The following is a 16,106-nucleotide window of genomic DNA, read 5'->3' on the forward strand; positions in this document are numbered from 1 at the left end:
ATTTTCTCACATGCATCTTAAATGTCATGTCTCAGAGACAGCTGCCTCCCCATCACTCCAGACCCTCTTCCCTTATACACCCAACTTGTTCCTCCATAATGATTTTCCCTGTCCTGTTCTGACTGTTGTCCATCTGCCTCACTGGAACATACAAATTATGTTCCTTAGAGTTCCCTAGAGTTGGGAATTTGTCTTTATCACCAAGCCCGGAACAGAGCCCAGAATAATGCTTGGCCTAGAGAAGTTAAAGATTTGTTGAGGGAATGAATGAATGCACTCTTTGCAATGACCAAATCATTGGTTTTAATTTTGTTGTTTTGTTGACATGAGATTCCAACTTCTTCATTGTTTTAAAGAAGTAAACTTCTAACAGAGAACTCATAAGAAATATAAGTCAGTCCATGTCAATGGCTTGGACTCTCGGTCTGTGGGGCTCTGCATCAAAATGTGAGAAAAGAATGAGGGTGAGGCTAAACTCATGCTCGTCACCTAAAGCAGCTACAGCCCTGCCTCCAACACAGAGCAGGCTCCAGCCCCCATTCCCCAGGCACCCCCTGCATCGATGCTGGTGATGTGTTGACTCCCTCATTGCTGGGACAGTGATCAATGCCACTGCCTGGCCACTGGGGGTGGAGTGGCCAGCCTCACTCAGCCTGTGTGTAACCCATTGTTTCTAAAGAGCTGCTGGCTGCAGGAGCCACCAAGGTCTTGGGCCAGCTCTGAGTTCTTTGCTGAGATGAAGGTGTAACCAAGGAAGGAGCTTGAAAGTAAAAAAGGACAGAAAATGAAAGCAGAGAGCATAGGCGACCCGGGCCATACACCGTGGCCGCGGAGCAGGAGGGCTTCTCCCCTGAGGGATTGGCCAACGACTCGGCTACTCCCCTGACCATAAATGGCTTGGCCAGAGCTCTTTTGGAGCCACCTCTTCTGTTGGCACCCTTGCTCTCCCAGTTGGATGTTCCTACAAATGCAAGACACAAGCCAATAACACCAGCAAAAAGTCGAGGTTGCCGAGGACAGCGTTTAGAGAAGGCTCTTGGGAAGCTGTTGGAAATGGTGAGTGAAAGTGAGCATCTTTCCTCTGCCTAGCCTTCATTTCTTTCTATAAACAATAATACCCAGGCTTTTAAAGCTCACATCTTCTAATTAAAATACAACTGTACCTGCAGTGAAAGGAAGTTAAGGAGCTTGGCTTTTAATTATTTTCCTATTAGTATGAAATTATTTTCCCGTTAGTACGAAATGCTAATCATGAAAATAGGAAATTACTTTCCTACTAGTACGAAATACTAATCATTAAAAATTCTCATCTGATATTTGCTGATGCCTCTTATATTTTAATATTAAAGTTTTGCTTTTAAAACCCCACCTACAAGGGTGCAGAGTAAATGTTTCAGCTAACCTCACTTCCCAGTTGGAGCAATGAGTCCTTTATCATTTGTTCAGTCTGCCTTTTGCTGTGTGATCCACAACAGAGAGACTCATAAGTTGCATCAGAAACTGTCTACCTTTCTTACTGACTTGTGGTACATGTTTGGTTGTGATTCAATCAAATGAAGTTTGCTGTGTTAGAAGGGGCTTCTGTGACTCCTTCATTAAAGAGATTAGTAAAAGGGGCTGTTCCGATTTGGAGTTAGGAAGATCTGTGAAATAAGATTTTTTATTTGGAAGATCCAGCCTCTTCTTCTTCAGCCTCTTCCCACTGACCAGCTGGGGACCTTGAGAAACCTGTCTTGGTCTCTTAGTTCCCTCACCTATGATGTAGGGGTAAGAGTGTGCCCCTTGTGGGGATGAGAACAGTGTGTGACACATGGGGTATCCTCAGTCACCGTGAGTAGTTAGCCCGTCTCCCCTCATTCCCATCGCAAACAGCAGACTCATAATGAGTGACACTCAGCCACTGAGATCCTGATGTCCCTTTGGAACCACTATGTAGATATCAACATAATGCTTAGACTAGCAAAGAGTGTCTTGTACCAAATTTCTGTACTTTGAATATTGTAAATTCATGCAGACAATTCCATCCAGCAATATTGTCCTAGTGGCTCCCCTGTGCCTTGCTCCATGCTGGTCAGGCCATGAAGAATATGACACCATGGGATCCCTCACCTGGAGTAATTTATAGTTTTGAAGGAACTGCCACAGACATTAATTCCTTTGAGTTTATCCCGTGAGACAGGCAGGGCAAGTTAATAGTATCCCAGTTGTGAGGGTGGAATAACTGTGCCTGGAAGAATAGATTTGTTATGAAGAAATGGAGACCAGAGAGCCTGAGTCACTTTCCCCAGGCCACACAGCGACTGAGTGGCTAAGTGGACTTGAATCCAGATCAGGGGACTCCAAGGCCAGAGTTGCCTTGCCCTACTCAGCTTTCTCTCTAAAGGACACTGAATCATATTCTTCTCCACCCACATGTACGTGATGCTGTTTTCTCCATGAGAGTACTGTAGTGTGTTTCTACAAAATATAAATGTCTTTCTGAAGTTGGCCAAAATCTTCGTCATCCAAATGTTGATAAACAGCACATGCAGTGGCCAACTTGTTGCTGCTCCTCCCTTCTGTTGTCCCCCAAAGAAAGCTTTGTCCTGGGCCTGCTGACATCAGTAGCTAGTGTTTGCTGATGAGATAAGGCTCTGGGCAGCTGCATTTGATGCCGTGACCAGCCAGCATCCTCTGTGGGCTTGGTCGATGTTAGCATGAAGGTAGGTCCCTTGAGCAAAAAGACCTAAGTAGCTCAGATGTCTTACTAATACTGTCTTGGAAGAGGAGGTGCAAAGTGCTGTGAGTCTGGGGGCTCCAATTATTCTGAAGAAACTCTAGGAGTCCTGAGGAAGCCTGTGACATGGGAGAAAGGCTGCTGGGACTTCCCTGGTGGTCCATTGGCTAACACTCTGCACTCCCAAAGCAGGGATCCTGGGTTCCATCCCTGGTCAGGAAACTAGATCCCACATACCGCAACCAAGAGTTTGAATGCCCCAACTAAAGATCTTGCATGCTATAACTAAGACCCAGAACAGCCAAATAAGTAAATAATAATTTTTTTTTTCTAAAAAAAGAAAGAAATAGGCTTTCACCAAAAGACCCAAGTCCCAGTGACAGCCAACTAATCATGTGAACTTGGGCAATCCATTCAAATTCTTGCCTCAATTTTCCTTTCTATAAAGTAAGGGTTTCCTGTTGCTAAGAGACAGGGAAGTGAACAGTTGCCACAGAAGGGTGCTGGCCTGCTGGGGCCATCCTAATTGAAACACAATCTTTGGGGCAGGCGGCAGTGGGAACTATACCTTGTAGGTGCTTGAAACATTTTTAGTTCACAAAAGAGTTTCTCATTCATTGACCTCTCTGAATTCCAACCTACCTGAAAGCTAGCTAGAATAGGTGTTTCATCAATTTTGTATATATTGGTACTATCACCTCTAGACCCATCTTCCAGGTTGGATTTGAGTCACATGGCCCAATCTCATTTGTCTGTTTTAAGAGATAAGCTCTCACTGTTCTCCTTTATCCATGAGGGAATTTCTGAGAAGTCCCTGGGCCTCAGGTTCCTCTTCTGTAAAATGAGGGTCTGAGGTAGACAATCTTGGAGGCACTTCAGCTCTGAAATCTTAGGATTCTCTAATCCATCCCAATCTCCCCATTATTGGCTAACAAATTTATTTTAAATCTTAGTAAGCACATTTCTTCTAGAATGATAAAACCAGGTTTCAGAGGCTTCAGGAAGAACAGGAGCTGGAGTTTAAGCCAAGTTGTCGGGGATTGGGGAGGCTGGGGCTGAATGAGAGAGAGCCCGGCCAGGGGGCATGAATCAAGGGTGACTGAACAAGGCGGGGGGCCAATCAGGTAGAAACAAGACCACTCCAGCCCCTTGATCCAGGGGCAGAAACTGTCACCAGCAGAGCTGGGGCAGAGTCCACCCATTTTTTCACATCCAGGCAGGGAAGGCACTGGGGAAAGAGCAGCTGGGAGAAACTAACATAAAAGAGCCCAAAGTGGAAGGATGGAAGATGGGAACAGGGAGGAGGAAAGAGCCGCCAGAGGCCCTGGGCAGGACCTAATCCTGGAAAGTGGACACCTGGGTAGGCTAACAAGTTGGTGCCCCATTGAGTCCATGATTTTTTTTTCTTTTTAAAATTTTTATTGGAGTATAGTTGCTTTACAATGTTGGTTAGTTTCTGGCAAAGTGAATCATATATATATATATATGTCTCCCCTTTTTTTGTATTTCCTTCCCATTTAGGTCACCACAGAGCATTGAGTAGAATTCTCTGTGCTATACAGCAGGTTCTTCTTAATTATCTATTTTATACATGCGCTCAGTCAGAGTCATGTCCAGCTCTTTGCAACCCCATGGACTGTAGCCTGCCAGGCTCCTCGGTCCATGGAATTTTTCAGGCAAAAATACTGCAGTGGGTTGCCATTTCCTACTTCTGGGGATCTTTCCAATCCAGGGATCGAACCTGTGTCTCTTGCGTCTCCTGCTTTGGCAGGTGGATTCTTTACCACTAGCGCCACCTGCAAGGGTCATTTGATACTTGGTAGTGTGTATAAAGCCCACAATCTTTAAATATTGACCCCATATTTGAGGGAGACATGAGGCTGGCTTCTACGTGAGGGGAGGTCACAGAGCATTAGCCTCTTTCCTCTGTCATCCCGACCAGCTCAGCTCCAGCCTGAAACCCCTGCCTTAGGACTCAGTAAAAAGGGAAACTTGTCTTTCTCAGATTCTCCTCCTGTGAGGGAGTTGAAGTGGGAGCCGCTGGGGTCTTACTTCCCACCCCAAGGAGAAAGAGCCATCAGTCTACACAGGTTCCTTCCTGAAAGGAGTTCCAGGGAGAGAAAGAAAAAAAACAACTTTCAGCACTCTGCTCAATGTTTCTATTAATGTTTTTGCTGCCCTTTTGAGTCAGGACCTCTCAGGAAATAGCTTGACTGGCTGGTCCCTTAAACTGGCCCTGGTTGAGGACCTGGGAGGGGAGGAAGAGTAGGACTGCCTTGACGCTGAGGGGGGATCTCACGACCCCTGACTCACCTGCTCCCCTGCCTCTTCGGGGGCCAAGATTGGGAGGGAAGGCTGGAGCTGACTAAGCCTGTGGGGTCAGTAAATTCTCCTGGAGTCCGCCAGGGTCTATGGCATTTGGTGGAGGGGTCAGACTATGGCCTGGCTGACCATTACTGGAAGCTTTAAGGTTTCCTTCTGTCTTGCAGAGTTTTTCACTGAACTTCACACTGCCGGCCAACACGGTGGGTACAGCGGCCCCCGCTTATCAGGTAGGTGAGCAGAGATCAATGCAGAGTTGACACTGGGCCTCCAGGGCACCATCACACAAACCTCATGTAAAGCTGTAATGTTACACAGGTTTCAAAGCACTATGAAGAGCTGGGGATGCTGAGAGACATGTTCTCAATGATAAGAATTACAAATAAACATTTTGAAAAGGAAAATAGCAAGAAACCAAAAAACACTTAAATTGCCATCAGTAGAAAACACTGGGGTCACTCCTTCCAGTCCTGTTTGACCCTACATAAATGTTGACTTCTGTTGTCTTCATACCATGGTCTTCTCACCTGTAATTTTATATAACAAATGTTTTCCATCAGCCTTTATAAAAGTAACTGAGAGTGGTCATGTGACATTTCTTCAAGTGAATTATTTAGCTAAATGACCAATCACAATTAAGAATTCTTTTGTGATAAGCATAGGTATAAATAAATCCTTGTTGGCACTTAACCTGATTTCCTTAGAATGAAGTCTAGAAGGGAAATCATGGGTCAAGATGAATGAACATCTTATGGCTCTGGATTATGACAGTTGCAAGTCCACATGGAGATTTTCAATTGATGATGGCAGACAGTTTCAATCCAGAATTGACCCTCGGTCTTTTGTTCTCCCGTTGTTTAGAAGATAACACACCAGGATTGTTTTCTGACCAGAATTGCTGCTCTGATGGAGCTAGGCATTTTCCTGGCCCAGGTTTTTAGTGGTTTGGGCTATGCCAAGTTTTTCTAAAAAGTCATATAGTTATTTAAAGAAAATAGACTGACTGCCAGGAAAGAGGACGCCTAAGCCGGTGGTCACGTTTACTGTGACATGAGGGCAGCGGAAATGCAGACCCTAGTGGCCCACTGCCGCCTTTGCTGCCCACACTGGCGACCCTGCCCCTGACTCCCCGGCACCTGCTTCCCCTCCTGGTGAGGGCCCTGTCTTCTGAACCTCCCTGACTCACGTGCTCCTTGCTTCAGCCTCTGCCTATTGTCTGCAGAGGCTGACAATAGCCTATTGTCAATACTGTCAATAGCCTATTCCCCTATCCTTCTCCTTCCCTGTCCAAATCTTTCAATATGGTGACTGGCGGCACTTGTCACCTGGCTACTTGAAGCCAGCCCGTCTGTAGAGATCCCAGGTTCTGTCTTATCCTGGCTTGGCGCAGCCTAGGAAGGTAACTCCGAGAAGCAAGGAGCCATTGCTTAGGGCCATGAGGGTGAGGGGGTGAGAGGGAGGCACTAATGCTGCTAGTCATCACCTTTTGGAGCGTCTCTGAGAACTGTCCCTCCTCCCTTGAATCTATGTAGGACGGCAGCCACCCCAGTCTGCCTGGGACTGTCTGGTTTTAGCACTGATGTGTTGCAACCTAGGCAACTTTTCTGAACAACCAGGACATCTGGCCACCCTATCTGTGATTATATTTCTGCCACATAATCCTTCCCTTTTGGTGTAGCTGGATGCCCTGGAAAGTGGGGGGGAGGTGGATGCCAGGTGCATCAGAGCCTCTCTGCAGGGAGTGGGGAACAGGACCACATATGCAAGTCAGCCCCTGCTGGGCCATACTGAATGGTCAAGTATGAAAATTAGGGATGGGGTACTGCATTTGTCATGGAAAGGAGAGCAGCATGACATTTAAGAGCTTGGACCCTGAAGTCAGACCACTTGGCATCTACCACTGAGGGCTGTGTGACCTCACACAAGTTACTGCACTTCTCTGTGCCTCAATCTTCTTTACTGTAAAATGGGGATCATTTTAGTCCTGCTTCACTGGCTGTTGTGAAGAATAAATGAGCTGATAGAGGGAAAGTATTTGAACAGCCTGGCACATAATAAGGGTTTCACACGCATTAGCTGGTACAGTTAGCAGGTGTTCACGAGGGCAGAAAAATCCATCCAGAGAGAGAAAGAAGGAAGCAAACAGGCAGAGAAGAGCACAAGCGAAAGGCCATGCCATCCAGGAGTGATGGAGAGATTCCAGGAGGAAGGGACCTTTGGTCATGACAAAGTCTCAGGCCCCAGTTTTAGTGCCTGGAGAAGCCGTATTCCCACCACCTGTGGGCTCCACGAGGAACCCCTGAATTTTTAGAGTTAACTCATTCTGGGGATCCAAAGCCAGCTCAAATGAATTTCTGTAACCTGAAGGCAGAACATCTTACCTGAAACAATATCTGCCTCTTCCCATCACCCTGAGAAACAGAACACTTTAGGCAAACACAGCATTAAGGTCATATTGTGGGGTGGTGGTGAGATTGTGTCTCAGTAAAACTAAAACCATTTAAGTACCAAGTGTCAATACCAAGTTAAGCAAATATTTCTTTGATCAGAGCTCTGTGGGAAAGAGGTCCAGGCTTGGAATGCAAACATCCAAGTTCAAGTTAAATTTATCTGTGAAACCTGGGAGAAGACCCATAACTTCTCTGAGATCCGGATCATTTTTTTTCCTTCTCTTTTTGTAAAATAGAGAAAACTATAAAAAAGACGAAGCCACTGGAATTCCAATGTACTCACTGAAGTTGATGAGTGAAAGTGAAAGTGAAGTCCCTCTGTCGTGTCCTACTCTTTGTGACCCCATGGACTATAGCCCGCTAGGCTTCTCTGTCTATGGGACTTTCCAGGCAAGAATACTAGAGTAGTTTGCCATTTCCTTCTCCAGGAGATCTTCCCAACCCAGGGGTTGAACCTGGGTCTACTGCATAGCAGGCAGACTTTTCACTGTCTGAGCCACCAGGGAAGCCCATGGTTGATGAGAATATTCAATAAATAACAGGTCTGGCCAGAACTTTGCCAAGTTTAAAGGGACGATCAAAGCTTCTACTCCTGGTGAACATTTGATCCTCCAAACAACCCTAGAGGTAGGTGCTCACAGCCCTATTTTATGGTTGAAGAAATGAGGCCCATGAGCTTGTGAGTGGAGAAATCAACACCCCATTCCAGCGGGAGACTCGGACCCATGCTCTTAACCCCACACTACACCACCTAGCATAGCTTACACGAGTTAGTTGCTAACGTGGAACATTGTGCCCTGAGATTTCTCCATCCAGATAAGACTCTCATCTGAAATATCTTATAAATGGGTAAAATTCAGTGCCCCTCTTTGAGTGGAGCTGTGAACTAGAAACATGTATTCATTCAACATGGAATTATGTCGGGAATATGGATAATTCACAGCTTCAGAGACCTGCCCAAGCCATCTGCTTCATTATGGTAAGGGAACAAGGAAGGCCTTCTTAGAAACAAGTAGCCTTCCCTCGTGGCTCAGATGGTAAAGAATCTGCCTGCAATGCAGGAGACCTGGGTTTAATTCCTGGGTTGGGAAGATACTCTGGAGGAGTAAGTGGCAACCCACTCCAGTATCTTTCCTGGATAGAGGAGCCTTGTGAGCTACAGTCCGTGGGGTCACAAAGAGTTGGACACAACGGAGTGACTTACACTTCCTTCCTCCAAGGTCTTCTTAAAGAGCCTGGCTCCACTGGTATTTATATTTTTTCCTTTCTAGCAATGGGGACAAGTAGGCCCAAAGTGTGCTGGGAAGGGTGTGGGGACTTGGGACAGGATAAAGCCTTTTTGAGTAGTAAAATGTATTATGGCAAATTCACAGGGTGAATAACGAAGCTCTCACCTGAATTTCTGATTTCTCGTGCCTTGTAACCAATCTTATTCCTTCTTACCTGGGAAGGATTGAGGAAGACTCTATTCCACAGTTGTTGTCATCTGTTGTTTTTTAATGGAAAGTTTAGCAAAGGGATATACTTTAGGCATTTACAGCTTAACCTTGGGCAGACAATCTTATATGATGTGCATTCTATAGATTTTGTTATCTTAAGATGTGTGTTCTTTTTCTACACAGACTTCCTCTCCAGTTGTGACTGATGGAAAAGGAACCGTAAGTATACCACTTAAATTATTGAGCCTTGGTTCAGTCACTTAGAAATGGGATAATGCTGTACCCATCTTGTACATTCATTTTGAAGATTAGATGATGTTTGCTATGTGAACTGTCACCAAGCAAATAACCTGCTCAGCTGTTTTTCTTACAACCAACTCAGTTCAAAAGGGAAGGAGAACATGAACAGTCACAGATGATTCCACAAAGTCTGGAACAAAAGAAGCTAGACATGAGAGAGTACATACTTTCTACTTTCATCAAGATAACTCTGAAAAGTAGACAAAGCTAAACTACAGTGATGGATTTCAGGATACACATGCAGTGGCTGGATAGGAGCCCAAGGGGGCTTCTCAGGGGTTGGCAATCTTCTGTTTCCTCATCCAGGAGCAGGTTACCTGGATGGGTTCATGATATGAAGTCATCAAGCTGCATATTTATAATTTATATACTTTTATATGTTTTGTCATTCTTTAGTAAAATCACCCCCTCAAAAGTGACAGAGACTCCAGTGTTATATGATAGTTGCACATCTATAGGGATTCTCAATACTCTCTGCAAGTAATTACAAATATGAAAACTTATGGGGCTACAAGCATGGCTACTTCCACTCAGATCAAAGAAAATGTGAATTTGGAAATTAATCAGTTCATGCATTTATTGTACATAAATTTATATGGTGTGGTATACAGTAAAACTTTTTGGTATATATTTTACTTTTTTCTGAACTAACAGATAAGAATGCTAATTGTTGCTTTGAATTGTTTTTCAGCTTTTCCTATATTGATACGACACACATTTCTGTTTCTAGGAATGGCCTGTTCATATGTTTGTTCAATTTTCTACTGAATTCTTGTCCTTTTCCAATCAGTTTAAGGAACATGCATTAAGTACGATGGAAATGAGCCATTTGTCATGTACATTGGAAACAATTTTTCACTGTATTTCATTACACCTTTGATTTTGTGTAGGACACTGAGGATCCATGCAGAGTTTTGTTTTACTTTTAATCTTTTGAACTCTTCCCTTTTTTTCTGGGAGAATCTGACTGTTTTCTCTGTGCAGGACTGCGGGCCTTCTCTTGGGTTAGCAGCAGGCATCCCATCCCTGGTGGCCACGGCCCTGCTGGTAGCCTTACTGTTTACTCTGATTCACCGACGAAGAAGCAGCAGTGAGTCCACTGAGGTGACTGGCAGTTTCTTTGGGTCGGGACATGTTGGTGGGAATCAGTATTCAGTGAACTGGCTTTGGGCTGGGGGTGCCAGGACTCGTGTCTGTTTTCTGAGGACAAAAGGGTGGGTGTTTCTGTGACTCATTTTCTGTCTCAGACTCATGACCCTACCCCCCAGGCAGAGCTGATTTATCATCCAATCCTCAGGTCACTTGAGGACCGTACTGGGGGTGGCGCAAGTAGGAGCAGAGAGGGATGTTTGTTGCCATGGCGAACACGTCTGTGCAGTGAGTGTGTTTTCTAACCTTGAGAAACAAGGACACAAGCTTCTCAAAGAAGCTTCTCAAAGAAGATGGAGGTGAATTTACGAAAGACGGGAGACAGTTGCTGAGATGGCCATCAAAAGGATATTTCCAGGAACATGTGACTGTATTTATCTTTGTACTTTTCCTACATCCTAACACACATCAGTCACAAGGGAATCTTCTGATCCCACCCCTTACAAATACCAGAGTTCTCTGGAGACCAGGCTCAGAATTCAAGGGCCACTCTGACCCATATCCAAACAGAGGCCATGGTTGTGATACAGCGATATTGTGTGGACTCTGTGTTCTAATTGCATCCTTATTTATGAGCATTTCTGATTGTTCTCACACTGGTAAGTGTTAACAGGGAGTAAAAAAAAACCTAGGTCCTATCTCTGAGTCTGCCACTTTACAATTTATATGTGAACCTCGGCAAGTGATAGAACATTTTCTGTTTCTTGGTTAGTTCAACTCCAAAATAACTCCAATTAAATCAGAATCTCTGGAAGATAGAGTTGTGGCATTGGTATCAAAAAACCTTCAACATTTTATCATGGATCATTTTAAACAGATACTAAAGTAGAAGGGATAGTATAAAGAATCTGGTTATCCACAGCGGTCAATCTTGTTTCATTTCTACTCCCACCCACTTCTCCACAGTGTCAACCTATATTATTTCTTAAGTAACTCACAGTGGTATCTCTTGTTTGTGTTTTTTAGGGGGCCAGTTATTATCCTTTTGTTTATTTTGTTTTGTTTTTAAAGCACTCTGCTGATCCTAATGTGTGGCTAGTTTTAAGAACCACTGATTTGGGACTTCCCTGGTGGTCCAGTGGCTAAGACTCTGAGCTCCCAGTGCAGGGGGCCAGGTTTGATCCCTGGTCAGGGAGCTAGATCCCACATACTACAACTAAGACCCAGGGCAGCCAAATAAGTAAATAAAATTAAAAAAAAAAAAAAAAAAAACCACTGATTTTAATCATGGTCATGGGCAAATGTTGTAACCTTTCATTTCTTCTTCTTTTTTATTTTATTCTTAACCAACTTAGGAAAGTGAGAAGCCTTGTGAAATTACAGAAATCTATGACAGCCCCAGGATAGCTGAGGTAAGAACTCTTGGTTATAGTCACTATACGTCATTCACACGACAAACAAGCTAAGGGTCTTCAAGCCTGTCGTGTGCAGGAGCACAGTGTGAGCACAAAGGAGGTTCTCATTATACTTTTATTGGCTGGACAGGAATTCAAGGTTGAATTCATATCAGAAAACGAATTTACTATTATTTGTTCCACTGACAAAAGAGAAAACCGTGTGATCACTTCTAGAGGAGACGAGAGTTCAAAAACATTGAACAGCCATTTGTGATATGAATTCCGAACAAACTAAAAATTTTTAAGGAATTTTTTTAACTTAAAACAAGACATCTTTTTTAAAAAATCACAGCAAATATCATACCTAAAGGTGAAATGCTAATGATTCTCTTTCAGATCAGAAACAAAACAAAGATGCTCATTGTTACCATTTCTACTGAGATATTATTCTTAGGTCCTAGCCAGTGCAGCATGTTGAGAAAAAAAAAGTAGAAATTAACTCAATGAAGGGGAATTCTTTCACAATGTATACATATGTCAAATAATCACACTGTAGTCTTTAAATATCCTTTATTTGTCAATTATACCTCAACAAAGATGAAAAGAAAAAAGAAGCAGAAAGCATAAAACTGTAAAAGAAGAAAGAAAAGTGTCATTATTTGATATGTAGATAATATAATTATCTACATAAAAAGCCAAATTATCTACAGATATATTGCTAGAATTAGCAAGATATTTTAACAAGTTTACTGGAGGTAAAAGTCAATATTAAAGAGTAATTTTTGTTTCTAAAAATCAGTAACAATTAATTTTAAAAAGTAATTTTTAAAAAAATAAAATTTTATAGTGGTAATAAAAATATATAGAATGATGAAGAATCAATCTAACAAAACCATATAATCCTTCATGGAGAATAATAAAGTTTCAGTAAAAGATATTTAAATAAAACCTAAGTAATGGGAGTTTTTATACAATGCTCCTGGATCAAAGAACTCAATATATATATGTATCAAACAACTTCAAATTGATCTGTATAATAAATGTAATTACAATATAAATTTCAACAGGTATTTTTCATGGAACACAATAGGGTGCTTCTAAAATACATGTAGAAAAAAAGTCAGGAAACAATTTAAGTACCAACAACAACAGATAGAACAAATAGCAAACAAATAGGAAGATGATAGATTAAAACTCATCCAGTGATCACATGGATGATGTTCAATGTCTTGAAAACTATGTTTCAAATGTTTTGTCTGATGGTTGGTTGTTTCAGGTGGGAGGGTAGATCTGGTTGCTTTTTCTCCAACTTGGCCAGAAGCAAAAGTCTTTGATGTATTTTTTTAAAAAGCCTATTTGTTTTCTCAAGAATCCTAGGAGGTTACCTACCCAAGAGAAGAATATGATGGGAGGAGAAGAAGCCCACATATATGTGAAGACAGTATCAGGAAGTGAGGAGCCCATGCGTGACACTTACCGCCCTGCTGTCGAAGTGGAAAGAAGGAGGGGCCTGTGGTGGCTCATTCCCAGACTGAGCCTGGAGTGAGGCGGCGAGCCAAGCAGCAGACCTGGAGCTGGGAGCGAGCTAAACATACAGGGATCGATCGTGCCCGGAGCGAGGAGAGAAGCCAAGCTGCTGCTTAACCACTCCAAACTTCATTTGCAGATCTGGAAAACTTCAGGGTTGATTTTACTCTTTAAGGAACTGATCTGATAAAGTGCATTCTGACTCTCAGACCTTGTGGTTTAATAATCAGTGAAGTCACTGTGCATTCAAAAGGAGCCCTTGAAACTTGCTCCTGACCCCCAGTGGGGATTTGCTTTTCTTTATGATTTGGGGAAAGGAGTTTGATTTCTCAGTGGCTCACCTTTTCATCTTTTTTCACATCCATTTTCTCAAAAAAGCCATTAGACCTGGCTTCCATGGACAGATTGGCCAAGGCTAACATGGTGCGGGTTGGGATTTAAATGATACTCAAAGGGGACGTGTGAGAAGGAGCAGTTCTTTATCTCTGAACACCTCAGGGTAGAAATCAGGGGGAGCCACACGTTCCCTGACCACAGGGGCAGCCCGTGGCTGGGTCATTCATCTCTCTCTCTTGTGATCAGAGGGTATTCAAAGTGTGTGTGTTGTGGGGGTTGGTGAGCACATGTGTGTGCTGAGGGTAAAGAGGGTGGAAGGAAGGCAGAGATTATTTCAAAAGATTATTAGAAATAGGGGCTATACTTATTTTGTGGGAATAGAGAGAAAGGTTCAAGTCCTTGGACCATCAATGGGGAATATCTCATGAGCAGGAAGAGAGGTCAAGAGGACTCTGGGTGGGTGAACACAGGACCAAAGGGATGATCCAGGTACCAACGTGACTGTCATTTGAGGGGAGCCCATGAACAGCGGTAGCTGGATCAGGCAAGGTGTCCACCATCGCTCCTGGGAGGAGGCTTCTGGGAGTCCTGGTTCCCTAGCACAGGTCCATTGTTCCCCTGATGGGAGAACCTGGGTCCAGGAGATCTCGGGTCTACCCACCAGCTGCACGGGCCACCTTGAGGAGCTGTGGAGATATTCCTTTCTCACACGGGACCCCTAAATGCCCAGAAACATGGCTCCTCTAATTCAAACAACCCAGGACAGATTCTTCACACCCCATCACTGCCATGCCAACACGTGCTCGTCAAAGCTCCTTGTGAAATTCAGTTTTGTGCTAAGACCCCTGAGTCTAGACCCGTTAACAAGCAGATCTGGCTGTGATCCAGGTGCTCCTACTTCTCTTACCTGTTGAGAAGGAGCTTGGATTTGCTGAGAACATGACTGTGGCCTTGGCCTTGACACTCATAGGTGTGAGCTCTGGGGCAGATCATGGACCTTAGCTCTGTAGGTACAAAATGGAGACTGTCATTTTCTTCCTTCTACCCTTAGGGGTGTTGCGAGGGTGAACGGAAACATGACTTAGTCTATAAAGTAAGGTGTGACTTATATTTTGGACCATTTATTTCATGTAATTCTGCTTACAATCCATTGCTTATTACCTTATTTTAAATGGTTTATACTAAACTATCAAGGTTCAATATTTCTGTCACCTTTTTTCTGCTGTGATGCACAAGAGCTTATTTTGGAATAAAGTGAAAAACAAAAATGAGCGTTCTTGTGGGCCTCCAACATGTCTGTGTTTTTTCTTTGCCTATATTAGAGCATAGGCCATTGGCCCTAGAGTGGGAATCAAGGTCACCTCCAGGATACAGCTGGTGCTGGCGATGTTCAAGTTGTTCACAGAGGGCAGCCCAGGTTGTGAGCAAAATGCTGAGACTGGGAGTCAGAAGCTCTGGCTCCCCAGCCTAGGGCCTGTGCTAGCACTGGGATGGCCTTGGCCAGTCACATTCTAGAAAATGTAAATGAATAATAGTGACAGAAAGCATATCAACCATTGCCTGGGGATGGTGGGGTGAGGAAGGGTGGAGGGAGAGATTCCAAACGGCCACAAAGAGACTCTGGGGGGTAATGGATGTGTTCTCCTTCTTGATTGTGGTGATAGCTTCATGGGTGTGTCACACATCAACACTTATTAAATGGTACACTTTAAACATACAATTACTATATCTCAGTTTTACCTCATTTAAGCTTTAAAAAAAAAAAAAAAAAGAATCCAAGGCACACAGAGCAATAATCTCTGCCCACTGGGTTTTGCTTTGTTTTTTTATTTGACCAGATGGGGTCAGGATCTTTATTGCCTAGAGCAAGCTCTTAGTTGTGGCATGTGGGATCTAAGTTCCCTGATCAGGGATCGAACCCAAACCTCTTGGGTTGGGAGCTCAGAGTCTTAACCGCTAGACCACCAGGTAAATCCCAAACTCTCTTTCTTTATTCTGCATTTTGCCAGGAGAACAAGAGGATGTGGGAATGTGGTTGGTGTCCTTTCTGGGACAAACACAGTCTTTCTCTGGAGAAGTTGGAATTAGACAAGAACAGATTCACGTACTCAGTGCCTAAAAGGTGGAATGAAATCCACTCTCAAGAACTTTCAGTATCATCCTGAACTAAGGACCCGAAAAACTCCCCAAACCCCCAAACTCCCCAAACTTCACACACACTGTAGAAGCATTTTACCTGAAGGAATGATGGGTGAATTACCAAAACTGGAGGCAAAATTAGAATTCCTTTAAACCTAGGTTTAAGAAGATATGAATTCCCTGAAGCTGTATGCAAATTTTATATGAATAATCATTACTCATGGGATGAGATTCCATTAATCTCTTCCGATTCTCAAAGCAATCTGCAATACCCCTACCAACAGTTAAATATAAACAGTGATAATGACAGCTGAAGGTTAGTGACAAGGATGTCAAATTCAACCTTTCTTAAGTGACTTGCTGCCACACTTTTAATACAAATTGACTTGAA

General features: G+C 43.5%; 1 protein-coding gene across 1 annotated transcript; it reads left to right on the top strand.

The window, feature by feature from the left end:
* The first annotated feature begins 651 nt into the window (after positions 1-651).
* Positions 652-14,837, top strand: OPALIN (oligodendrocytic myelin paranodal and inner loop protein). The gene is made up of 6 exons (XM_043475501.1): positions 652-1,056; positions 5,206-5,268; positions 9,111-9,146; positions 10,212-10,331; positions 11,672-11,728; positions 13,083-14,837. Exons 1-6 carry the CDS (start codon positions 1,054-1,056, stop codon positions 13,257-13,259), a joined length of 456 nt encoding a protein of 151 aa, XP_043331436.1. The 5' UTR covers positions 652-1,053; the 3' UTR covers positions 13,260-14,837.
* The last annotated feature ends 1,269 nt before the right edge of the window (positions 14,838-16,106 follow it).

Source organism: Cervus canadensis, chromosome 8 (assembly GCF_019320065.1).
Source record: "Cervus canadensis isolate Bull #8, Minnesota chromosome 8, ASM1932006v1, whole genome shotgun sequence".
NCBI lineage: Eukaryota > Metazoa > Chordata > Mammalia > Artiodactyla > Cervidae > Cervus > Cervus canadensis.

Excerpts from the sequence above, each read along its gene's own strand:
- OPALIN (XM_043475501.1), top strand. Across the intron at positions 5,269-9,110 it reads CAGCGGCCCCCGCTTATCAG|ACTTCCTCTCCAGTTGTGAC; the intron begins GTAGGTGAGCAG and ends TTTTCTACACAG. Across the intron at positions 10,332-11,671 it reads GCAGCAGTGAGTCCACTGAG|GAAAGTGAGAAGCCTTGTGA; the intron begins GTGACTGGCAGT and ends TAACCAACTTAG.